The sequence below is a fragment of the Lissotriton vulgaris genome, unplaced genomic scaffold, assembly GCF_964263255.1.
Source record: "Lissotriton vulgaris unplaced genomic scaffold, aLisVul1.2 SCAFFOLD_822, whole genome shotgun sequence".
Classification (NCBI taxonomy): Eukaryota; Metazoa; Chordata; class Amphibia; order Caudata; family Salamandridae; genus Lissotriton; species Lissotriton vulgaris.
This window is the reverse complement of record NW_028245005.1, coordinates 610,976-638,965: the sequence shown is the minus strand read 5'-3', so window position 1 is coordinate 638,965 and position 27,990 is coordinate 610,976. Positions and strand designations below refer to the sequence as shown.

At 45.0% G+C, this 27,990-nt stretch overlaps 1 protein-coding gene across 1 annotated transcript in view; it reads left to right on the top strand.

Moving 5' to 3' along the window:
- LOC147666670 (complement C3-like) overlaps positions 1–27,722 on the top strand; it is a 285,541-nt gene extending 257,819 nt beyond the window's left edge. Inside the window, exon 25 of the mRNA XM_086948981.1 lies at positions 27,352–27,722. Within this exon, the coding sequence (XP_086805107.1) occupies positions 27,352–27,487 (136 nt within the window). The 3' untranslated portion in view covers positions 27,488–27,722. The remainder of the gene's footprint in view (positions 1–27,351) is intronic.
- The last annotated feature ends 268 nt before the right edge of the window (positions 27,723–27,990 follow it).

Sequence of the window (27,990 nt, the reverse complement as noted above, 5' to 3'; positions counted from 1 at the left end):
ATATTGTCTGCATACAAGGGATCTCTGTGGAGATCACTAACAAGGACTTTGATGGCTTTTTCCTGGGTCTGTTAAAGCAGCTCTTACACAACCTGGTCCCAAATAACACAACTGGATCGCACACACTGGGTCTTCTTGACTTTTCAGCAAAAGCGGAATCTGATACCAGATGTCCTCACCCAAGTGCACTTTTTCAAAGAAAAAGAAGATATAAAAGCAGCATCTCATCTGCAGGGTTCTGTGATATTTTTTTTGGCAGCTTCTGTTCCATTTTTCAAGGTCTCTCTCCGCAGGCTTCGGTGCAATGGAAAAAGTTGGAAGATATTACAACCCACCTCAAAAGAGAGGCAATACCATATGGCTGGGGTCAACCTTTTCGCTTAATCTTCTCCTATAAAGGAACTTTGAACATGGTGAGAGTGACTCAGGACGCAAGGGAAATAATGGGTCTGTCGACGGATGCTGACCAACTTACCCCAACCGGCTCAAAAGCTAGAACCAGCACTCAAGGAGCCTGGCGCACCCCAAAAACTATAAAGTATTGTTTTTTTTATTATTAAAAACTTTTTTTCTTTTCTCTTAATTCAATACATTTGAAAAACTTAAGTTATGGCAAAACAGAGCATTACAACAACTGTGAATTAAGCAAAACATGGCATATGTAATAGAGATTAAGAGAAAGACAAAAGAAAAAATCCTATCATAAGACAGATCAGCATAAAAAGCAGAAAGTGAAAAAAGGGGTAAACTATGGGTGAAGCATAGGAAACTGATTGAGACAAGAATATAAAGAAAACCAGATAAAAAAAACAGGCTTAGCCTATCCACAACGCTAAAGGGGACCATATTTTACGCCCCATTTCCTGTCGTTTTCGCCCTTTTAATCTGTAGACTGCTGTTTCCATATTATAAATTGCTGGCAATCGGGATCTCCAGTTGATAAAAGTAGGGGGATCAGTACTGATCCATTGGGCAGTAATCGCTGATCTGTATGTAGACATAACTAAGAATAAGAAACATATTTCTGGTTTGCTACGCCCTCCCAGGTTATGTAGTTGTTCAACTCCCAAGATAACTAACTAGGTGTTAACCTAACAACCTTCCCAGAGACCTTAGTGAGAAAGATTTCTATATCCTGTATGTAGTTTGAGAGCCTAGGACAAGAGAAAAACATGTGTAAAGTGTCAGCAGCCAAGAGACCACATCTGCTAAAATGAGTTCCCCTGAGAATTAGACTATTTGGCGACTTTTCCAGGAGTGTAATATAGGTCGAAGGCTGACATGTAATGTTGGGCCCTCAAGCTACCAGTAATCAGAATTTGACTGGCCAATTCAAGAGAGGCAGAAAGGTCAATATCTTCCTGCCCGTGCTTTCTGTCCCATTTTTCACTTTGGACAATCAGGTCATCTGGCTGATTAGATATTAGTATTTTATATATTATCCCAATCCTTGCCCTTTTCTCTATAGTTTCCACTAAGGATATTTTCTGAAACTTTTCAGGTCCTTCTTGCATAACTTTAGATAAATAGCTCCTGATTTGTAGGTATTTAAAAAAGTGACTAGTTGGGACCCCAGACCTTCCTTGCATATCAGACAAGCATTTACAATGCAATGGTCTCGGCATTATTAAAGGTAGAGCTATTGGCATTGCTCATGACTTTTTTTTTTAAATCATAAATAAATAGCATTGTCATTTACAATGCCAATAGCTTAATCGCTCGCAAATGCATGACCTATTGCATTTACACCCACACAGAGCCACACACAGAAAGCCACCTACACACACATACAGAGCCACCCACACAGTCATTCACATAGAGCCACCTACACAGAGCCACCCTCACACAGACAGAGCCATCCACACATAGAGCCACCTACAAAACAAGATTCAGGCACACAAACACACTTATATGGCACAACAGAAAGGAAAGGCGTCCCCTGCAGTGGCCTGGTAAGCAATGCCTTGGACTCTGCACTTTTTTATTTACAAATTAAGCACTGAATTACTAATAGGTTGTGGGTGAAGTGGGATCTGAGAGGAATAAAAACAGTAACTGTAGTGCCTTTTGTAATAGAACACTTTGGAGCATTTTCCTGCATATTAAATATCTGATGTTAGTTAAGCTTAGTAGCTATAATGGCGCTCCATGTACTGACCCCTGTAAGCATAGAAGACTGAACTGATTTTGAGGAGATGTGAACCCGTAACTTTCTTCCTGCCTCTTCTATGACATTGTGACCCTGCCTGCCTGTGTCACGAAGTCACGTTGTTCTTGTGTGGTCAGTGTGTCCACGACTGTATGATGTTGCCTACCTCTGACTGTTGCTGTGAGTCTGCCCTTCCATCTTCCTGTCTTTTCTCTGACAGTGGACCCTGTCAGAGTCTCACTGAGTCAGATTGTTATTTTGTCAGCCTGCGTGTCCCATGACTGCCTGACAGAAAGACAGGAATAAAGGAGGCGTGAAGAGACTGAAAAGAGAGAAAAAAGGAGACAGGGAGAGAGAAAAGCGCAAAACGAAGTGAGAGACAGAGGAAGTGGGAGGAAGGGTGAACGAGAGAAAGATGCGGGGTAGGGGAGAGAGGGAGAAGGGGAATAATTTAACAAGATGGGTAGAAAGAGGGGAAGTAGGGGCGCTGCTAAAGAGAGCGTGATTGATGGGGAGCAAGAGAGAGGTGGGAGAAGGAGGCAGCTCCGAGGCAGAGAAAGTAGTGAGAAGAACATGGCTATGGATAGAGAAACTGTGATGGAGGTGTGGTCGAGAGAAAGGGGCGGGCCCAGGGGGCGACAGACTAAGGATGATGCAGATGACGGTGGAGAGAGAAGGAGAGGGAAAATATAACACAAAAGAAGGAATGGAGAGGGAGTCAGAAAGAGCGAGAGTGGAGGAGAAAGATGTTGGATAGAGAGACAAATAAAGGATGAGAGAGGGATGGTGGAAAGGGAGAGAGAGAAACTGGGGTATTGAGGTGGGGATGGATGGATGGATGGATGGATGGATGGATGGATGGATGGATGGATGGATGGATGAAATGGTGGGTTGATGGATGGATTCTGTACTGGAGCCAGAGGCTGAAATATAAGGAATGAGTGGAAATGGAAAATGAGAGGAAGGTGGGGTGGGGTGAGGCGAAGCTCTGCAGCACACAGAGACTCCGAGGGGAAAAGATGCATCAGAGATAAACAGCATCCGCCGAAGAAAACGGAAATGTGAGAAGGATAAAAGGAGAGAGGAATGAGGCCGCGTGCAGCAGCAGCAGCAGACGCCGACGCACCAAGGCGGGCTCGGGCGGCTGCCCCAGCTGCAGGAGCGCCTCATAAATAAACAATAAATAACAATAGAGCGCCGCTGGCAGGGAGACGGCACCGCCGGCTGACAGAGAGGCACTAACACACCCACGCACAGCAATACCGACGCGCAACGCCTCCCAGACACGGCAACACACACCCAAAGCCTCGCGTGTCCACAAGAGACACGCCACAAAAGCAGCGTCACATGCGTAAAAAACTATGCAGCACACAGCAACACACCAGCAGCCTCCCTGGTACAAAGAGAGAGCCACACAACACAGAGACAGGCGCACCAACACACTGCGTAACTGTCAGTGGCAAAACGCTCCCTCACACAGCAATACTCAGCAATGTAGACACCCTACCACACAGCAGTACTGCCATGCGGCGCTACACAACACACAAAGGATGACAGACACGCCAACACACCAACACACTATTTGGTGCACATAGAAACACACAACAAACATACTATCACAGAAACACGTGCTCACAGAGCTACACATGATACACAATGTCACTCAAACCAAAACTTAGAAATCATCATTAGTACAAAGAGACCTTCACACAACACTCACACAGGCGCACCAACACACAAGATAACTGACACAATGCACACACACAGCATTACTGAGCAACACGAACACACAAACACACTAACACAACAGTACAGCTATACGGAGCTACGTAACCTCATGGGTGCATATAGAGAGCATGACACGGAACAGAGCCCTCTGATACATGCACACACAGCGTCACACGCGCACCAGCACAGCTACACCATCACTAGTACAGAGTCACACAAACAACTTTAAAGACACTGACACTCGTACACAAACATGATTGACCGTTACACAAACCACACACTGCATTATAGAGCTTCGGTTCGTTTATTGTTTAAAAAATAAAAGCCATAACAACATGCAGGCAAAAAACAATAGAATGCAATAATGACGATAAAATCGCTTGGCTTGATGACACATTACAAGATTACCTCCAAAAGGCACTGTGTATATGTTTACAGCATTATTGATTAACGCTGACCCACAAGCAAACAGATGTAATGCCACACTGAACTACACAACATGCAAAGCATCAAGGTCTCACCACGTACAGACACACACACCCCGCACACAATGCATCATGTGCACATGCAAGCACACACGGCTGCACACGGCCAAAAGTACCGCTGACGCAGACCCCCCCATAGGACGATATCACTGGTACTAAAGCAGCAATGCACTCAGCATAACACGTGCTCAGTGTCTGACACAACAATACACTCACAGTGTCAAGGGTACACACACGTGTAGCTACACAGCATCATTGACTCACGCTATTGAGCACACAAAGCGTCACAGTTACGCCAACACACTCACAGAGACACTGGTACAGGCACACACGCAGTCACATGACAAATACAGCGTCGCTGACACGTGCACACGGAGCTGTACAACATTCCTAAACATGTACTCTACATAGACACACACACAACGCAAAGTAACACAGACAAGCCATCATACCTGTGGCGTCACTCATACACACATAGAACAACCAACACACGGATTGACTGACAGAGAAGACGGAGAGATACACAACATTAAAAGTGCCACTGACAAAGACATACGCCACTGATACAGAACACCGATATACTCGCAACATCGCTGTCAGACAGAGCCACACACTGCTTCATTTGCACATCCAATGAGAGAGAGAGAGAGAACACAAAAACCTTCACAGACTGCAACACTAACAAAACACACATAGCATTCCTATTATTAACACGCACGCACAGTAACAGACATGCTAGCGCACATACATTGCTGCGAAGACACAGACTCACACATAGACAGCAACAAGCCAAATGCTGTACTGCCAGCGCTAGGAACCCGGGCACAGTTTAAAACCCCATTTATGGCATCACTGAATAGCACAGACATTCATCAACACATACGCGGCACCATTGACAGGAACAGCAACATGCTCAGGCACGCTGGTGCACACAAATCAACAGAAGCAGCCACAAAGACCCCACAATACACCTCCTCACATACATCACTGCTAATCGCACAGGAGTATTCCCTACACTGACGCACACATACAGTAGCAATGGCAGTAAACACCAATCAGTACAACACCATTAAGATAACTAGTCGCCCTTACATGCATATGTGCATACCAGCACCTGCACAGCATCATTGACAGTTACACACACACACACACACACACACACCAACACCCGAAGCACCTCAAATAGAGACACACGGGCAGCAACGCACGTCCGCCGTAACATAAACTCGCAATAAAACATGTCATAGCAGAAGAAAACATGACTACACGTGCTGACACGCTTGAGGGGATAAGGAGGCAGGCACTGGAAGGCACACGTGTGCATGAGGCTGCGCGCACACAAGTCCCTTGGACTGCACTCACATGGCAACCACACACAGCCTCAGGCAGACATATAATAACAACCACATAGAAGCACGCACATTCAGGTGTGCAATATGGCAGGTGCACAGTGAGTGAAACTGTAATCCTCATTTCAGTCGCAGTTGAACATAAAAAAACCAAACTATCACTATCCCACTCGAGGCAAAGAGAATTCCCCAGTGACGCGCAATCCGCTTCAACAACACAATCGCATCCTCGAGTCCACCCCGCGCCCAGAGCCAGAGTAAAGCCCTTACTCTGCCAGAAAGGCGTGGAGAAAGCGCGGGGACGAATTACTCTTGAGGCGGTGGCGGCGAAAATTACAAACCGCAGCGACTCGCGGGTTTGTGTCATGAAAAAGGTGGCAACGGCGCGTCTGAGGCCCCTCTACTGCCACGTGTTTATTAGTTATCATTATTGTTTAAAGTGCCATGTTTTGGACGCACCTTTGGCGCAGGTGTCCCTGGCACCCAGTGCTCAGCTGAGGTGGCACCCTGCATGCCGCCCTCTTGTGCCAGCAGGGCTCGCCGCACCTCAGTATACCCCCGTCACACACCCCGTCCCCACATGCACTGATGCGACCACAGAAGTAGCTTTACCCAAGCGGCACGCCGCGACACTAGTGGGCAAACCTCACTTGGCAGCAGCCAAATAAATCAACACCTATTAGGGACGTTGGGTTATATTTTGGGGGGAGGGGGCGGCAAGGCACGGGGTACTTATTGGATCAGCGAAGGTGTAACCTACTGATTTATTTTCCCGTTACGACCGCTTACCTCGTTTCCTCGTCGCCAAATGTCTATATCCCACGTCTTCTGCAAGGCACCAGACCCTTCGAGCTCAGGGTATGTCTGGACCCCTCCCACCCCCCTAAACAGCACAGGTGTCCCCCTTTCTCTGCCCGTGGCTCGACTGTAGCGAGACGACTGCAGGGGCGAGGGCTGCACAGGACTAGGACACTGAAAAGCACGCTGTCAGCAACCACGAGAAAAGTGCCAAATGATTACATGGGGAGACCCTTTCCTTATCTCTGAAAGGCTGGCTGGGAGTCACTGTGGATCCCCCTCACTCCTTCCCTCCCTCCCTCCCTCTCTGTTCACTCACTCCGTCTCTGGCCTCCCAACCCATCGAAACCAATCCGTAGACCACCCCCTATCGCTGCCATCGAAAGATGCCCTGGGTGTCAAATGGCAACAGAGGTGCAGCAGAAAGTGGACTCCAACCCCCCACGACCCCCTCCACCCCGTCCCGACCTCGGCTAAGGAGAGAAGGCGATCAATATACACTGTAAGATTCAGGGAAAGACATCTCGAGGCTGAGAGGGGGAGTTACCTGCTCCGAGCGGCGGAGAATGGAGGGGGGCAGCTCGCCGTGAAGCCCAGAGCCCCGGACCGCCATCCGCGAATGCTGCAGCGGCCGTACTGTTCCAGCACTGGGGGCCCACACAGGCTGAACTGTGCACCCCGCTCCTTGCCTGCAGCACCCCAACATTCCATTACCAGGTTTTTGGGGAGCGGACTTGCGTGCGAGCCTGTAGGTGCTCGGAGGGACAGCTGCAAAATGGCGGCTGCAAGCTTCTGAATTTTTCGGAATTGGGGGCGTGGTTTTGTGGTTATGAGTGACAGACTACGTCACTGTCTAAAGAACAGCAAAACTTACGCCCCCAAATCCGAAAAAGACGGAGCCTATTCGGAAGGACGGCTCTCTCCTCCAATGGCTGGCCTCCGTTTAGGAAGCCAGCCAATGGAGGGAGAGCCAAAAAGAGGGAGGGATAAAGCAGCCCTCTTACTGACAATAAATCTCGGACTTCCGGTCTGCCGATATTACCTCGACCTAAAAAAGAGATAAGATGGCCATCCAAAAAAAGATCACCCAGACTTCTAATTCTTAAATTAGCCCATCGAAGAGTAGAAGGATCCTGAAATATTAAAGGCAGAAGACCATGAGCTGGGAGAGGGGTATGTGCACTGATGTTTGGGATCCCAAATTGGAGAAGAATTTTCCGCCAGACTGAATAAGCTGAATAGATGATTTTAAATTTGGTTTTCTTGTAATAAGCTGGTTCAAAGATGCTTGCTAAGCATTTATGGGCAGCTTCTCCAAGTAATATCTCATAAATCGTAGGTCTGGCAAATTCAGGCACTGTCCAGATATCCCCTGAAATTAGCACTCCCATATGCAGCAACAATGCAGCCCAGTGATAGAGCATTAAAGAAGGCAGACCCAGACCACCCCTTGATCTGGGCAGTATCAGCCACTTAGATGCCCTTTTAGGTTTATGGTACCGCCAGAAAATCTAGAGCATGCCCTTTCTGCACTAAGGATGCACTTCATTGGGAATTCAATGGGGATGGTCCTAAATAAGTATAAACATTTAGGGAATATTTACATTTTAAGAACATTAGAGCGGCCGTGGAGAGATAGATGTAAATGATCCAATATTTCCAGTATTTGGTTTACCTTTTTAGTAATTGGCAAAATATTATTTTCAGGAATTTTCTCTACTGCGGCGGTAATCTTAACACCCAGATAGGTGGCAACTGGGGTTATTGGGAGCCCTATAGGTTTAAAAAAATCAGAATGTACAACTTGCGTTTTATCGGTGTTAAGACGATAACCAGAAACTTGCCCAAACAGTTTAGCAGAATCATAAACTGAGAGCCGAACCTACGTCCTTTGTGAAAATAGCGACATCATCGGCATAAGCAAATGTTTTATAGGACACATTATTGACCATAATCGCTTGTATCCTTGGATTTCTATTCAGTTTACTCAACAAGGGATCGATATAAATAGAAAATAAAAGTGGAGAGCAGGGGCAGCCCTGCCGGGTTCCTCTGTTAATGGAAAAGGGACGAGACTCCTGTCCGAAAATCCGAACCAAAGCTTTAGGAGAGATATATAAAGCTTGTATAGCTCTGATAAATTCTTGTGGAAAACCATTAAATCTCAGTAGTTGCCAGAGGAAATCCCAAGAGACCTTGTCGAATGCCTTCTCGGCGTCCAACAGGATCATCGCCAAAGGTTGTTTGCACGCAAGGGCCCAGTCAAATAGGCCAATTGCCCGCCTAATATGATCGGAGGTGTCACGACCAGGTATGAAGCCGTGTTGGCGAATAGAAACTAGGCGAGTGATGACCCTTCCCAATCTAGATGCTATATTCTTAGCATAGATTTTGCTATCAGCACATATTAAGGAGATTGGTTGATAGGATGAGGAAATAAGCTCAGGTTTGTCCTTTTTCTTAAAAACTACAATAGTAGTTTGATGCCACGACTCTGGTGTCTGGCCCCCCTGAGCAGATAAGAACAGGGATTCAAACTCCCCATACAGGATACTGCTGAAAGTTCGATAAAACTCCAAGGGTAACGAGTCTGGGCCGGCGGCCGGGCCCGCAGCTAATGAGGTAATTGCTGATTTTATCTCTTCTCTTGATATTGGAGAAGACAGTATCTCCAACTGCTGCGATGGAACTCACTATAAAGTCCTGATCAGAAAAAAGGAGACTATGGCGCCAAAAGGAGAGAGAAGATCACTCACCCTCAGCTCCAGAAGACTGATGAATGATGATCCATCCCCCAGACATTGAGTGTGCGGAGCCACGGTACTGCACCCATTTGAGTGGGTGCCCAGCCAGGTTTCACCTGCGCCCTCATTTGTAGAACCCATGTCGCGGAGAGAGGGCATCTTGGGCTTGGACCTTGACCACCGTCGGTACCTCCTATTGAGATGTAGAGACAATCAGGAACATCATTGAGGGCTCGGAAACACTTACTGGAGCTAGCCCTAATGGCAACCCTTCCAGCTGCACAATTGTGACTTTCTTTACTCTTTTTCCTTTTTCAGTCGATTATTTATGTTTTAAACTTGATTGCTTGATTTGATTCATATGATGACCACTAGTCAGTTATGGTCTCGGTTTTGTTTGTTCTTGAGTGTTAGATATCTGCATGTCAAAGATCCTACTCTCCCTAACTATGTGACAAGACAGGATGGGTGGGCCCAGAGCCCTTACCTATTCTCCACATCTATTAGACAGTGCCACCCCCTGAATTACTTGACATTCCCCAGAGATAAGCCAATACAATACTATATGCCTCATGGGCTGCACACTCTGACAGTACTCACACTAAAGATTCAGGGCCTTAATACCCTGATCAAAAGAAGAGCTCTGTTTCTGTGGCTGAAGGGCAAAGACATAGATATAGTAATAGCGCAGGAAACGTATCTCCTGCAAAAAGACACACAACGACTCAGATTCTACTGGATTCAGTCCTAATTCCACACTACACATATGGGCTTCGGCTCCGGCTGGGATCCCTGAGACTTATGCTTATTGCTCTCTGTTCACCAAACAAAGGAAATTACTAATTTTATGTGGTGTTAATGGCCATAGTAGCATAATTTTCTAGGGAACACCTCCTTCTCGAAAGTGACTTTCACTCGATTTTGGATGTGGCAGTGGATAGGGCTCCAGCGCTGCATGCATGCTCCATTCCCTCTGGGTTTACTTCTTGATATCGCAAGACTAATTACTAGCCTGCCCTATATCTGCCATAGACTCTAAGGGGCAGACTTACAAGAAAGTGACTCAGTGCACTGAGTCACTTTCAAAGCACAGGGAAGCAACATATTTACAACAATATGTCGCATCTTTGTGCTTCGCCCTGCACTGGTTCACAAACTTCTGCCATGCGCCGGAGCAGGCACCCTTGCACCATGGTGCAAGGATGCCTGTTTCATGGGGAGATTGTTTTGTTCAGGAAGGGTTCCCTTGCTACACAAAAACAATCTGAAGTGTTGTTTTTCAACTTCTGTGTGTGCTGCATTAGCACACATATAAGTTGAAAAACGTCATTGTTTCAATTATTGTTAACAATCATTAGATGTGATTTCCTCTTTCTATGTGTGCTGCAGCACGCATAGAAAGAGGAAAAGAAACAAGGAGAAAGTAATACATTTCTCTTCATGAATACATTTATCCTTATTGCGCCTCCCTATGCCTCTTCTGGGGAGGTCAAGCATTCACACACATTTCCAGATTCAGGATTCCTCGTAAAATCTGGAAATGTGTCTGGTACCATGGGAAATCCTCAGCAACACCCATGGAACGCCCCTTTCACACAAACTGCTGCATGCAAAGCGGCCATAGTTACAAGGACAGGAAAATCCACGCAGTGTGGCTTTTCCTGTCCTTGTAAATATGGAGCAGTAAAATGCGCAACTGGTACGACACAAAAAGTGACGCACCGGTAGCACAAGGGGCCTGTAAATCTGCCTCTAAGATTCTCTTGGATCACGCAGCTTAGTGCTCACTTTGATGGTTCAAAACCAACCTTTTCTAGACAATGGCAGGTTAGCAAAGTGGCACGTTGAGACCACATCGTGCGGGAAAACGTTTGGTAGGCCACAAGGCCTTATTTCAATAAAAACACCACAGGTTCACTGACATACTATAGAGGGCGCAGCAAAAGTGGTAATACGGAGGGAAGGGAGCTGAGCGCCTACACTGCAACATTTTAGAGCAATTAGACAAACAGAAAAAAAGCTCTAGAGACTTAGCAATTAGAGGCTTAGCATAAAATAGACACCGTCCCAAGAACGTATCAGACGCTACGGAAGGCAAAAGGGGAGCTGAAGCATCTAGTGATGCCGGAGGGGGCTAAGAAACTCTAAGCAGAAGTATTATGATAAGGGCGACAAAGCCGATAGGCTCCAAGCTTATAAACAAAAGCTTCTCCGTACCCAAAACTAGATTGGAGCAATAAAATAAGTGAGAGGGATGACTCATACCAAAACACAGAATATCCTCTCAGTCTTCACAGAATACTGTAATTCCTTTTCTACAGAACCAGGGCTTAGTCCAGACACCCCAGATAACTCCCGGGATGACTTCAGATGTTAGCTACTCAGACAAGACTGTCTCGAGCTACAGGTCAACATCTCGGAGAAAGAAGTCGTGAATGCTATAAAACTCCTTCCTGGCCAGAAGGCTCCCGGTCCTGGATGGTTTCCCGGCATCCTTTCATAAAACTTAATTGAGCTTATTGGCTGCACTGTTGACCATGGTGTTTAATCATATTTTTAAACTGCCATGATTGCAAACTTCATGTTGGAATCAGGACTGACGTTAATCGTGAAGACTGATAAAGACCACTTGCTTTGCTCCCAGTACAGGCCAATTGCCTTATTGCCTTATTGAAGACAGATGTAAACATTTTCACAGCAGACCAGACTCCATGAGATCTAGCCATAACTTATTTCACACCAACAAAGTGGGTTTATAAAGATTCTGCATGCAAGAGACAACACCAAGCTTGCTGCCCCCCTAAAAGAAGCCACAGAGAGATAAAAAGAACCCTTGGTCCTTCTCTCGATTGATGCAGAGAAGGCCTTTGGCAGAGTCAATTGGTCCTTCAGGTCCAAGATCCGTCAAACAACTCTGCTAGGTCCGAGCATGACCAACAGGATCATGGTTAATAATAAATCCCCTAAACCTAGATAAGGTTAAATGGGGCTTTATCATCGCCTTGCTCCAGTATTGAATCTTTCGTTGATTCACATGCTTGTATCTTCCCCGTCGTCATGGTGGGAGTCTTACAGTAAAAGAATAACCATAGCAGTAATAGAAAAAAACTGCATAGAAAACTCATAGGGAAGTATATATTCTGGTAGCTATCACCATCATTATGTGGCCCAAACACCACCCAATCAGCTGCCAGCCCTGAGATCACAATCCCCAGCAGAGCCACCATACCTCTGATTTCCAACCTCCGTCGTGTGAGAAGGAGTCTCTCAGAGCTCTGCTCAGTTCTTGGTTTATTGGTGAACTTTTGACCTTTTCTACAATTCCTGGACTGAGGTACTGTGTTTTTCATCTTTTACTTCACCATGTCTGAAGGCTCTAAGAAGAGGCTTTTCAGATCTTGCAAATCTTGTGGGAAGGCCAGATTATACTCTGAGGACCCCCACAAGGAATGCTTATATTGTCTTCACCCTAATCACGTGCCTAAGGAGTGCAAGTACTATCGCACTTTCTCAGCCAAAACCTTAAAAGACAGAGAAGCGCGATTATTATGGCTTCAGAAAACGAAGACTGCCTCAGGCTCTGACTCTGAGAAGGGAGCTAGGGGACACTACTCTTCTAAACATAAGAGGGAGTTGTCTGAGGAGCAAGTTGAGGCGAAGAGACAAAAAACAGAGAAAGTAAAGGCCAAAGATTCATCAACATCTTTGCCTCATACACCTCTGCAGAAATCCTCTGTGGAAAAAGCTCCATCATTGCTCCCGTCGACGAAGATCAAGGTATCTTCAGTGTCGACCCTGAAGAATACGTTGACGACTTCAGCGTCGACTACGACGCCAACGACGACCGTCTTGATGACGACAGCAGCGTCGTCATCATTGACAAAAATATCATCGACGACACCGTCGACGATGAGATCGTCGACGGGAACATCGACGACAGCGTCGACGGCGAGTGTACAAACCTCGTCGACGAGAGTACCGTCGGCGACAACTTTCAAATCTCCAATGACACGGTCCATTACAATAAAAAGGTTTCCAACATTGACGGGCTCGACGTTGAGGGATAAGAAAACAGCAGAATTCACATCTTGGACGAAAATGTTGCCGCTTCCACCGTCCAAACTGCTGGACTTACAGGAGTCAGAAGATGAGGGACCGTATGCAGTATCTTATAGCCCTTCGCAACTCCAAATCAAAAGCCAGAAGACTGATGAAGAAGACATCCAGGAAGTTCAGGAAGAGCTGACATTTGCAGTAAGACCAGTTCAAGCCTCCAAGAGGTACGACTCATTCCAGGAAGCCTATGAAGATGATGAGAAGTACAATACCAGGGAAGACGCAATATCTATGCCTATCTCCCTAGTCTCAGATTTGAGAAATATGATCAACGACTATTATCACCGTTTTCCAGATGCTAATACTCCTGCAGCCAACACTACGAATGTTCCCCAGCAGGCTGTTCAGACTCCGGTAGTTCAGCCTCCTCCAGAGGTGCAAGCGGTGCATACCCCTAAAATGATAACTATTAGGGATGACTTTGTGGAAAGCGAACCTGAGGATCAACCAGAGGAGGGAGAATTGATGCAAGGAGATCTTGACGTGGATGAGTGGGATCAATATTTTATCTCTACGCCAGTTCCATCGCCAGCTCCGGCTTTTTCACCAGCAGAAGACATGGTGGAAAAAAATGGATGGCGCAGGGAAGCGCTTTGCAGTTTTAGCAGCAGTCTCTATTAAAGCTACAAATGCATTGGCGCTTGTCAGTCGTTTTAATCGGCAAATTTGGTCGGACAATGCTCCACTTCTAGCTCATCTCCCGGACGACAAGAAGGAAGAGGCGGCTGTAATTCTACAGGATGGAGCTAGGGCGACTTCAGAGTCCATCGACATAGCCATGGACATTTTGTCTATTGGATTCAAACAAATGGCTGGAGCAGTGTCTCTTCGACGAAAAGGGTGGCTGAAAGCTACATCTTTCAGACCCGAAGTGCAGGCAAAAATAATAGATATGCCTTTTGATGGAGAGAATCTTTTCGGAAAACCCATTGATGAAGCTTTTCAAGGAATAAAAGCTGACACGGATACTGCAAAAGCCTTAGGTTCTCTGCAGCAAGGACATTTTCAAACTTTTCGTGGAAGAGGGTCAAGAGGTCGTTTCAATCAAAGGTCATCTTTTCAAACAAACAGATATCAACCTTATCAACAAGGATATCGTCAATACAACCGTAATCAACAATTTCGATCTACTAACACCTCTTATCAGCAGCAGTCTGGGAGAAATCCAGCCGTGGGAGGAAAGACACAGGGCTCCAATAGAAGACAGTGATGTTTCTCAAGTGCCATCTGCCACGTTACACCCCGATCAGATTCATTACCTCTCTCGCTTTTTGCATCAGTGGCTGTCAATAACATCGGACAGATGGGTGTTGGACATAATACATCAAGGTCTCACCCTGGAATTCATACAAAAACCTCCAAAGCGACCTCCCATTCACAGAAACCAGAATCATCTCTCGGCTCTCAAGACGGAAGTCCTGGCCCTTGTTGTGAAAGGAGCTATAGAGGAGGAGCCAACAGCACAGCGAGGGAAAGGATTCTACTCACATTTTTTCCTCATGAGGAAGAAGCAGTCCACCAAATGGAGGCAGGTAATGAATCTGAGAAGCCTGAACAAATATATCAAAAAGACATTGTTTTGTATGCTGTTGCTCCAAGAGATTCTCCTGGTGTTGCGCATCCTTGGATCTCTTAGATGCCTATTTTCACATACCAATTCCCAAAAAACCCAGGCAGTATCTGAGATTCACAGTGGCAGGGCGCCACTACCAATTCAACCTGTTACCCTTCGGCCTCAGATCCGCACCAAGGGTATTCACAAAATGCATAGTGCCGGTCGCAGCGCATCTGAGACAGCAAGGCCACCAGATATATCTGTATCTGAACGACTGGCTGATAAAAGGTGCATCATTCAAGGAAGCACATCAAACCCTAGAATGCTGCATGACTTTACTCCAGAAATTAAGACTGTGAGTCAACATGGAAAAGTCCTAACTGGTTCCAGCGCAATCACTACAGTTCCTAGGAGCCACATTACAAACACAGGAAGCAAAGGCATATCCCTCGAAAGAGCGCACGCAAAAAAAATGGAACTGACAGCAAGATTAAAAGCAAAAAGGTTTACTTCAGTGAGGATCTACAAATCATTGCTGGGAATGATATCTTCCTGCATTCCATTAGTCCCCAATGTCGACTTTGCATGCGGCCGCTGCAAGAACTACTCGACAAGCAATGAGTAGATGCCCAAGTATCCTTCGAGGATCAAATTTCAATCAACCCTCAGATCAGAAAAGCTCTGTCATGGTGCGGCATCAGGAACAATTTATCAGAAGGCCTTCTGTTTGAACCTCAATCTCCACCTTATGTCATGACAACAGATGCCTCGTTAAACGGTTGGGGAGCCAATCTTCAGGAACTGGAAATACAGGGCCACTGGTCAATGCAAGAAGCCCAATTACACATCAACATGTTCGAATTACGAGCGGTGTTCCTGGGACTGCAAGCCTTCCTACCCAGGATCCAAAACTCACCTGTCTTAGTCAAAACAGACAGTACCACAATAATGTTTTACTTGCTGAAACAAGGAGGCACAAAGTCAAAAAGTTTCTCGGCACAAGCCCAAGAGATTTGGAACTGATTGATCCAACACAACATTTGTCTACAAGTCCAGCATGTTCCTGGAATACAGAACACAAAAGCAGATCAACTAAACAGATCGGATTCAATATGTAATGAATGGGAGCTAAATCAATCTCACTCTTGAGGATATTCAAATTGTGGGGTACTCCAACTCTGGACCTATTTGCAAATCAGCACAACAAGAAATGCAAACATTTTGCAAGTCGATTCCCCCAGAAGGGACCATGGGGAAATGCGCTACAAATTCGTTGGACAGGAATGTTTGCATACGCATTTCCCCCGATCCCTCTCATTCCAAGTATATTGCAGAAAAAGAGAGCAGAATCATGCCATATGATCCTTGTAGCCCCAGCTTGGCTGAGGCAATTCTGGTTCTCTGAACTCCTAAAGCTGTCAGTAAATCCCAGAGTACAGTTTCCATTGATGCAAGACCTAATCTCCATGAGAAAAGGGCAAGTTCTTCACCCACCTCGCTGAACTTTTCAGCATGGCACCTCATGAGCATGAATTTTATTCCTTAGACATCCCTCAAGACTGCAAGGATATATTAGCGAACTCTCGAGCGCTATCTAACAATAAAACGTACACAGCAAAATGGAAAAGATTTTGCCATTGGTGCTCTGATCAACATCTGCATCCTTTTCATTGCTTGCCAGAGCAAATTCTTCCGTACTTGCTTCATCTGGCTAAAGCCGGGTTATCTCATGCTTCAATAAAAGTACATCTTCCAGCGATCTCAAGGTATCGTAGAACACTGAATCATCCTATGCTTTTGTCACAGAGGATTATAAAGGAGTTTTTAAAAGGACTGTTCAGAGTATTCCCACCTGTTAAGCAGCTGTCCATTCCATGGCAGTTCAATGTAGTGTTATCATGCCTCATGAAACCGCTGTTCGAACCGATTCACAAGGCTGAGTTACAGTTCGTCTCTCGGAAACTAAGTATGGGTGAATTTTGCGGATCCGCGGTCCGCGAATTCGCGTGAAATGGCAAAAAATCCGCGAATTTGCGGATTTTCCCGCGAACTCGCTGTTTTTTTTGCCATTTGCAATAATGTGATGTCGTGTACCCTAGTGTGTGTGTGGCGGGGCCAAACGGGCGGGGCTTCCATGCGAGTTCACATGCGTCTTGTTTATAAAGGGTCAGAGACCGATCAGTGCAGCAGATGAGAAGGAAGCAGCCTCCTGGTCACAGGAAGTACATGGGGATTGCGCTCAAGAAACTCGTGGATGCAAAGACCTCCATCAAGGATTACATCTTTACTGAATTTGAGCTTCAACTCGGTCACAGGAACATCGTGCCAGAATGAGTCCTGCTGCATATTTATCCATGAAGATGCCACCGTGTTGTTCCATACCTCTACTCAACTGGAGTACTTTCTACTGTCTAATCAGTAAGTGCTACCTAGTTGGGTAAATGTATAGTGCTTTTGCCACACTACAGCTGCGTAAAGGGCCAGAAGAGTTGTCTCCAGTGACCATGTGTGTCTGTAATTTTGCCACCGCGCCGAAAGGCGCAGAGGTCCCTCGAGTGAGCTGTTCATCATTGTGAGGAAAGGGTGCAAAGACGTTGCATACCCTAGTGTGTGTGGGGCCAAACGGGCGGGGCTTCCGTGCGAGTTCACATGCCTCTTGTTTAAAGGGTCAGAGACCGATCAGAGCAGCAGATGAGAAGGAAGCAGCCTCCTGGTCACAGGAAGTACACGGGGATTGCGCTCGAGAAACTCGTGGATGCAAAGACATCCATCAAGAATCACATCTAATTGTAGGCGGTAGATATGGGGAGGAAGCACACCTGCCTAGTCTCGACCATGCTCACTAGTTGTTTGGGCTGATTATAATGCGTGACTGAATTTGAGCTTCAACTTGGGCACCTGCTTTATGTATATCTGTAAGTGCTTCCTGTGGAGGTTTAATTTTTGTGACAGGAGCATCGTGCCAGAATGAGACCTGCCTGCATATTTATCCACGAAGATGCCACCCTGTACTGAAAAAAATAAATATCTGCAAATCCGCTCGCAGGCTGATTTTTCGGCAATTTCGCGCGATTCGCGGATCGCAAAATTGCCGAAAATCCGCGAGCGGAACTGATTTTGCGCCCATAGTTATCGGAAACTGGCATTGTTACTCGCCCTCACTTTGGCCAGAAGGGTAAGTGAGATACAGGCTTTCTCTGTCTCTGAAGCATTTCTTCAATTCAAATCAGAAAGAGTCCTTCTCAGGACAAATCCAAAATGTATCCCCAAGGTCCCTAAGGTTTTTCATCTCAACGAATCAATTGTGTTACCTACATAATTCAAAAATCCATCTTCAGTAGCAGAGAGTTTGCTACACACTTTGGACATCAGACAGATGTCTAAAATTTTACAGTGACAAGACAAAATCTTTTAGGAAACAGGACCAATTGCTGATCGCCTTTGCTGGGCCAAGGAAAGGCTTTGCTCTTTCAACATCTTCCATTTCAAGATGGATAGCATCGGCTATCCCTTTATGTCATGAGAACTCAGGAAAGCCTTTGCGCTCTAAGGTTTGCGCTCATTCCACAAGAAAATGGCAACGTCCACCACTTTGTTCGTGGGAGTGTCACTTCCGGTCATCTGCAGAGCAGCGGCATGGACAATTGTGCACACGTTCACCAGGCAATATTGTCTAGATACAGCGTGGAAAGCGGACACCGCAGTTGGAAATGCTGTCCTACGGCACCTCTTTCGTTAAGGTACATTTCATTGTTTATATTGTATTTATATATACATATATATTTTCACCAGAATGTTTTTTAATATTCATTGTCAATTATTGTTTTATATTTTATATGGACATGCTGACAAACAAAAGATGCATGATTTTAATTTTGAGGCAGCATATTGTTCTATAGTCCTTGAGTATAGGATGCATAGCCCTATAAAAAAGGGGTATATCCTACAAACGCTGCTGGGTTATGCACTGCTCTCTATTCTGATACAAGCATGTGAATCTACGAAAGATATCAATACTGGAGAATCATAGTGAGCAGGTAAGTAACTCATTTTTTACTTGAGGTACACAACATGGATGCCCGTTATCTCCATCAATGTTTGCTCTTTCAATGGATGCCCTCACACCGAAGATACAAAGCAAGCCAGTAATCGGAGGCATATCCATAGGCAAGCAAACATTTAAACTTGCCCCTCTCACAGACGACATGCTATGTTTCCTGACAAACCCCTCAACCTCCCTACCTGCTCTCAAAGAGGAGCTGGAGGCTTTTGTGGTAGTATCAGGATTTATGGTAAATTTCACTAAACCCATGGGCAGAAGCATGGCTGGCCACCATCAGGAGGCCCACACAGCACTGAACCAGAATGGCTTCATGTTGTCTCCTAACTCCCTCAGATATCTGGGTGTTTATCTGCCACAGAGATTAGCACACCTATACAGTGTTAATATTCCCTCCGTTCTGCAATCATTAAGCACTTCTATAGATGGGGAAAGCTGGCAATGTCGTGTCACGGTGCATGACGAATATAAACATTTTATTTCTTACCCTGCCTCTTCTACATTTCCCAGTGCCTTCCGTTTAAAGTGCATGACTCTACACGGACTTATTTATACAAAAAAAGCTATTTGCGCTTGGAAGAACGATTCCCCTCAAGTCCCATGAAGGAGGATTGGGTGTCCCGAATATGAAAACATATGTGCAAGTGGCTTAGATACAGCCTGCATTAAAGTGCATGGTGTTTTCTCCCTTTTATGTTTGTTAATGACCACCTCTGATTTTCCCCCTTTTGATCTTCCCTTTTTTATTTTATTTGTAAGTGAGTTAAGTGCATACTACCTTGCTCTACTAACCTCTAGGGCCATATTTATGACTCAGCTTGCGTAGCTCTTGCACCACGCAAGGTGGTGCAAGAGGAATGCAAACAGAGGGCGTTTAGTTATGAGAGCCCTGCGTGATGCAGGGCTCTGATTTCTGTTCATGAAGCAATGCAAAGCCACCCTGCATGGCTTTGAGTGGCCTCATAAATCTTGAGTAAGGCACAGTGCAGTGCAAATCACTGGGTCATCTTACTCGCACCCGGGAGCGTTCCATGGGCATTGAGTGGGTTTCCCACCAACACTCATGGATTTTGACGCTGACCCAGATTTACAAAATCATGTAAACCTGGGGAAGAGCCAAATCAGCACGCCTCCTGAGGTAAGGCGTAAAGAGGAGGAATATGTTTATTTCTCCTCATATTTTCCTCTTTCAATGTGTGCTGCATTCTGCAACACACATAGAAAGAGGAAAACACCTCTTTAGATTGTTTTTGTGCATGAAGGTGCCTCTTACTGCACAAAATTAATCCTGCATGCAGCTTAGGCACCCTTGTACCATGGTGCAAGGGTGCCAATTTTGGCCCTAGGTTGCTGAAACGGTGCCAGAGCAGGGAGAAAGGACAGGAATGCACTGTATTGCATATATACGGTGCATTCCTGCCCTTTCACTTTGGCGTAGGGCAGCAAGGTGCCTTGCTGTCCTGCCCTATACCAAAATCCCATAAATTAGTGCCTTAAAGTCATATTTTGAAGCCGCACAAAGCCACTTTGAGTGGCTTTGAATTGCTTTAAAACTATTGAGCAATGCAGCCAGCACAAATCACTGCTTTACATTACTCTGCACAAGGGAAGCGTTACATGGGCATTGTGTGGGTGTTGTACAAAATCAAGGGGAGAGTTAGGGAATTAGTACTAAGGGTATGTCCCGTTCCCCAAATGAATACTAAACTTAAACAATGTTGACGGACCCACTATGTGTACGCAGTTAGATCACTGTAAGTAGTGTGAACATGGACCCATTAGGTGTTCTTAAAAGACCCCTCACACACCAACCTAGTTGGTGTCATGCTTCATCATTGGGGTTCCAACCGGGCGGCCGAGGACCTCCCGGTTGTGCTACGACGCCTGATTACAGAGGAGCAGGTATGGTGCATAAATGTGGTGTGAGGTGATTATTTACAGTTAAAATTATCTCTGAGAATCCTAATAATGGTGGCTCAGGATATGGTTAAAAAAAATGTGTAGTGCAATTAACCTGGAGTTATTACCGTAAGTTGACTATGTGTGGCGGTCTACATGTTTCAACCCGTTAAAAAAGTGAAAGGGCTTTCTTCAAGACCAAGTGAGTTACTAGTGAGTGGCAAAGGTGAATGGTGCCACGTGAAACCTTTTGTGATACCTACACACGCACTAAGGTGTGTGGTTAAAGTGTTGGCGTACTCACTGACACTTGAAAAAATACAATGTATTGGGATATTAGGCAGGAAATCGGGGGGAGGGGGAGGGTTGCTCATCCAAGAATCCAATTTGGTCTTGATGGTCCCTCCGCTGCAAACCTGACTCAGTCCCTTGTGGTCCCGGCTGGTGTGTTCCCACGCAACTCCCGTGTTTTTTTATGCATTCCCAGATTTACCAAACTTGGTAAACTTGGAAATGAGCCAAAAAGATTGGCCATCTCCAGATGAGGCTAAACAAGGAGAAATATCTTTATTTCTCCTCATTATTTCCTCTTTCTATGTGTGCTGTATTCCGCAGCACACATAGAAAGAGGAAAAAGCCTCTCAGGATTGTTTTTGCGCAGAATGGTGCCCCTTCCGACAAAAAACAATTCTGCCGCCAACAGTAGCGGCTGTTACAGGACAGGAGTAGTGGGGCAGCAGGAGGGGGCAGGTGGGGCTGGGGGGGTAAGGGTTTGAAAAAAACAAATGAAAAACAACTTACTTGGAGTAGCAGGCTGCTGCTGTTTCTTCTCCGTCCCCGCCCTCGTCCTCTTCATGTTTCCTGGCAGGCAGCCGGAAGCACCCAGGCACACAGGCTCCCCTGAGCCAATCACCACGCTGCAATGCAGCGTTGTGATTCATCTGAGCACCGTGGTTCAGTGCTCAGACAGGAACAGGAAGCCTGTGCATGTTCCTCACCAGGCTGTATAATGCAGCCTGGTGGGAAACAAGAATAGTGCGCATGAACTGTCTGGCCAGCCCAAGAGGCCCGGCGAAACAGTCATGAGCACTTTGGGAGTGCAAACCACTTCTCCCCCTGCTCTGGCAAGCCCTGCCCTACCACTGACTACAATAGGAAAAATAAAATGATAACAACTTTACATTATTATTATTTAATTTTTCCTTTTGAGCAGTGGAGCGACGCTCCTCCGCCTCAGCAGAGGAGCTGCCACTGGCCTACATCACAGACACCCTTCCACCATAGTGCAAAGGACCCAGTGTTGGAGTTAGGCTGCCAAAACCGAGATTGTGCAAGCGGAAAGGACATGAATGCGCTGTATTGGTAAATACGGTGCATTCATGCCCTTTCCTTCTGATACAGGGCAGCGCAGCACGGTAACTTGCTGTGCTGCCCTGCGCCACAAGGGTCGCAAGTATGGCCCTTCGTTTTCACAATCCCTCTTGTGGTGCTGTCTATAGGTGTTCTAAATTGCAAAGTCAGCTGCCTTGCAACTGCACAGATTTTTATTTAAGTATCGGAAATTTTGAAAGGTTTAATAAACAAAATAGGACAGCTTCACCAGCCATTCTCTTTAGAGGGAAACGGTTCCCGCTGCCTGCCGCAATCTCTCAGTTCCGCTAGGGGCAAGAGGTGGATTGCTAAGGCATCCGTCCCTTGCTGAAAGCCCCTCAGGTACTGGTACCGTTTATTGAGTTTGTGGACGTACAGGCTCAGCAAGCAATGGTTTTCTGCCGCAGGATGACCTGCCCTTCATGTCATTTTAAAGTTCGTGCATATCTATGCCAACTGTAATATGACATGAAGGGTACGGCATCGGGAAGCAGTGCTTCCTGAACGTGGATGTATACAGAGCCAGCCAGACAGACAGGCAGGCAGGCAGACAGACAGACAGACAGACAGACAGACAGACAGACAGACAGACAGATAGATAGATAGATAGATCGATAGATAGATCGATAGATAGATCATGTGCATTATACTTTTTAATATCATTGATGATTGACGATGACTTAGGAGCTGCAAAAACCAAAGCGGTGATGATGCTTCTCCTCTAACATGGTATTAAACAGCAACGTGCTTTCAGTGAAAGTGCTTATTTGGTTTATGCCATGCTCTAGATGTTATAAGCAAATGCATTAAAGAGATCCATGTAACAAGGGGTTTTATCTATAAGGTGAAATAAAATTTCATGAAATAAGCCTTTAGAACATGTACAAATTTTACTATCCTCTGTGCAGTGACCGTAAAATGAAATCTCTGAGGCATTTAGTTATTGTTCAAGTTAGTTATGCTGTTCTATAATAATAATAAGAAATTGGACTTTTGTGCTGCAGTGCTAAAAGTACCAATATGTGTTGATTAGTAAAGTTTTCAGTTTTATTTTTAGCGAAATGGCATAAATATATGCATTTATTTACCAATAAATGCTTATTAGACAAGGGTTTTTTTTTAGAGTTTGGCAGACAGGGTACTCAGCCACAAATGTGGTGAAATGACCTGTCATCCAAACTGTTAGTTTGTCCGCTCCACTTGAAGTTGGGCAATCTGTCATGTTTTTGCCAGTGTTGTACCGGTGGAAACCTTAGACTGACGGCCCCACAGACATTGAGACAGTGGTTTCTGCTGCTCAACACCAGCACTTAAACATCAACACCAGCACTTTTCATGAACACCAGGTAAGGACAGATTAATTTATGGTAGGCCCGGCAAGATTAAGTGATTTGCCCAGAATCACAGGATGTTGAGCCGAAGCTGAGACTCGAACCTGGTTCCCCAGCTCCGAAGTCAACAGCTCTGGTCATTATGCCACATTCTCGCCCCACTGTCATGGTTAGTAGTTGGTTCTGTTTTAGACGGTGCTAACAGAAGAAATTTGGTAGTGCAAGCTGCCTCCGGACGAGAGCTTCAGCACTTACTTTTTTTTACAAATTAACCACTGGGCCTTACGATGATGGGTGCTGACTTTGGAACTGGGTATGCAGTTTCGAGCCCTGGTGCTGGCTCATCATCCTATGGTTCCGAGCACATCACTTAATCCCCCGTACCTAAAATATTAATGGGATTTGTGCCCATGTAAAGTGCTCCAAAGCCCTTGGGCCTAGTTTGCACTATATAAAAACTGCAATAAAAAAATATTTTTAAATCCACTATTGTACCTGATTCAGAGTTAGCATATTTATGCCATGCCAGTAAAATAAATGTGGCCAAATAAGACGTTAATTGGAACAAGGTAACCAATAGACTTTCACTCATCTATTGCTACAGTGCCAAGGTGAAATCCCATGTTATTCTCACAGAACAGTTTACTGAATGTGAAAAAAAAAAAAATGATGGGTATTAGTGAATAACAGGAACGTTTTTCACTGAGGAATTCCGAATGGCATCAACTAGACAATGAGAACGAAGCTCCCGTTGTCTGTGATATCACTCTGAACCCAAGATGAAAAACATCCATATTATGCACTTTTAACCAGCTCACTTTTTAAGGTTGAGCATTCGAGACCTCTTGTATATACTTTAGTATGTACTTATATGTGTATGTACTTTGTGGGCTCTGGAGTTCACCCCTAGGACTTGTCTGCTTCCGCTTAGGGACTTTTTTTTCTGTTCAACTGTCTCTATTTAACTGCCTTGATAGAAAACGACCAGTAGAGGTCAGTAAAATACCAGAATTGTTTTCTGCTTGTTCAACTGCCGCTATGTAACTGTCTTGATAGAAAACAACCAGTAGAGGTCAGTAAAATACCAGAATTGCTTTCTGCTGAGGGACTTTCTTTTTTTAAATTTTTCTGGCACCTGCCTCCATTTAACTTTCTTGATAGAAAACAACCAGCAGAGGTCAGTAAAATACCAGAATCACTTTAGCATTCTCTAGATTCCAGTCCATACAAATTGTCTTCCACGAGCACCCGTAGACAATAATATTTTTATCAAATCTTGTATTTTCAGTGATATGACCACTGAAGGCCCTTATTTTATATTAAAAACAGAGCTTTAAACTATCTCATTTCCCACTGAAAGGCAATATTTTTTTCATGTGTTCCCATACCTGCTTTGTCATGCAGTTTGGTGCTTACTTTCCCTCCATGTTAAAGAACAGTAGATGTTTCAGCACCCAGGCTAATGTGCTGCATAGCTAGACTCATATAAGGTCCCAAAGCGGAGACTGATTGCATTGCAAATGCTTGTTATGCTATATTTCTCCCCCTAACATTCCCTCCCCCGCTGAACCAGCTTTCAATGGCTACAAAGCGGTAAAGGAGTAATGGGGGGAGGGAGGGGGGGGGCAAGAAGAGCATGGCCTAACCTTCTTCAGCCCCCTGCCTTGAGATGTACATGGTGCCCACCATACACAACCTCATCAGCCCACGGGGCACCCTCAGCATTAACCCGCTTCCCTTTCCAAATGCAAACAAGCATTAGCAAAGCCAATAGTTCCCACCTTTGGGACCCGGCAGATCTAGATTACTGCTCCTTATGGCCCACCCCACTGTTTACTGCTGAAGCGCAATCAGTGCTGGTGCCGGAATCATGGAGGGACCCCATTATGCACCCATTGTTTAAGGACGGAAATGCCAAAATGTATCACATGATAGTTCTCTTAGACATTGAAAGCAACATGGATGCAAATGGTTTTTAGAAGATATAGAAGCAAGGGCAGAGGGAAAAAAATATTTTGCCGTTCCAGCAGACTGAACGGTATAATAGACAATATTCTAACAGTTGCCTTGAATACACATCACTATCTCCACACTGTGGGGCGAGACTTTTTGTCTGTTTCTTATGTCATAGCATGGCATGAAATATTTAAAATCCCCAGGTCGACCAGCCATGGCGTATTCGCTTGAAGTTTAAATTAAAAAGGCAAGGCTTAGCAAATTTTGCATCCATCTTAAAGTTGTGCCACAGAATAAGGAAAGAAGTGGCGGGCAAAATAAACACTTTAAAGGAATTGATATAAGGTATAATAATCAGGCAAAGGAAGGCTTCGGCAAGGCATGGGCAAACTATATGCAAAGTGTGAACGATCATTTAAAAGTACAAGAGGCTTGGCACAGGCATGTATGAACAAATTATATGTATGTAATATTTTAATTGAAAAATCAGATCTCTAGCAAATCCAGGTTTATGGATTGTTTATTTAGAATTTGCTACGAAAAATGTCAAACCTTCTTACTCTTATTGCCTGTTACAGATCTAGCGATATTTAAAAAATCCAATATGACCAGTCACAAGACAAAAAAGTACCCTTTGCGCTTTCTCCAAATACAAATTTGGGAATTGAGAGTGCAATGGAGAAACCTTTTACCCTCGGAGGGCAAATGTAGGTTACGTATTCAAGATAGAGAAACCTTAACTCACACATTATGTCTTTGTAAACACATGAACCAAGAGAGGAGATATTGGTTGTGATGGTGTTATTCACCCTGAAAATCAAACCCACAATATCAGTGGGACAGTATATAGAGGGCAAAATATTGAAAACACATTTCTGCAGGTAAGTCTAGATTTTCGATACCTAACTCCACATATATGTACTTTCGTGATGCATATATCTTCAAGGTACGTAGATGTGGAGTCAGACAAAGTATATCTATATTTTCTTATATACACTTACATAGTACAACCGGTCGCGCCCAGAAGTCACCAAATATGGCGTCTGTTCAAGAAGATTTTATCTGTTCGTAGATACTTTGCAAAACAAGACTAATAAGGTCACCTCCATAAAAATGTTCAACTAGGGGAAAGGTCGGTGTAGTTTCTTTAAAAAATGCAGGGGCATATTATCAAGGGAGTTTATCTCCGCTTTTTGGGCTTTAAAAGCCAAGAAAGCGGAGATAAAATTATCTCCCTATTACCTAGCTGTCGCTAGTTAGCGACAGCTAGTAGGAGATAGCGACCATTTTGGGCCCCACTTTGCATGTCAATGATATTTATCACTAATGACATGCAAAGTGGGCGTGCCAAGATGTTAGCGACTGGAAACGGTCGCTAACATCGCTATCTCCTATTACCAACTTATGGAGATATTCGCGCTAAGCGCGAATATCTCTAAAAGCTAACACCTGCCCTGAGCAGTTCTTAGCCATGTTATCCAATGGGAGGTGGATAACATGGCTAAGAGCATTAGCTCGGTAATGCATAAATATCGCTGACTTTTCAGCGATATTCATGCATTGCGGCCGATTTTTATCGCATTTGCCATAAACCTTGGTAATACCAAGGTTTGTCTGCGATAAAAATCGCCACAGCTCAGCGGTAAATTTTTGTCTCTAACCAAGCAATAGCGATAATTATCGCTATTGCTTGGTAATATGCCCCGTAGTATTTTAATGTACTCTTTTTAGAAACTGCAATATATTGTTATGGTTTTAATTAATTTATTACGCCAATAAAATGTACTCTATTGTTGACGCTTTTCCATAGGATGACGTATTTGATTGGCAGTAAGATGTGGATCGAGGCGGTGCCGCCGCGGTGCGGATATCAGCAGGTGATGCCGGAGTGCACGGACTTGGCACAGTTCATTCAGACGCTTATCTCCCAGGGGTGCACCAGTTGAGAAAATATGGATGAGGCTGCGAGCAAGGCATCTTCTAGCCACTTGATGGCGACAAAGGATTAACAATGAACTCTGTTCGAAGGCAGGCAGTACGGAGACATAGGTCGGTGTAAATCTAAGCGTTTATATTTAATTGGCCGGTGTAACCCACCAGATGGCGTCCCGAGACGGGAAATGAGTAACAATCTTTGCAAAAGTAACTTGCACAAATAAAATAAAAATCTGCGTATATTTCTATCCTGTGTATTTCTTATCGATCGCTACCTCAATTAAATGGCGGAAAACAACACAGTAGACTAGCGCAGCGAAGTAATGCTCTTGTTGCAGCAGTCTGCATGGGGGTTACCGGTCCCAATCTCTGAAAGAAGTCTCAAAAGGTTACTTCCTTTTTCTGTGTGGTTGAAAGGTTTCAGGTTCAACCCTGGTGCTGGAGCATAGGGAATTAGTGCTACCACTGCAGAGATCTGTGTGCACGTCACACATCACTCGTCATTCCTGGTACA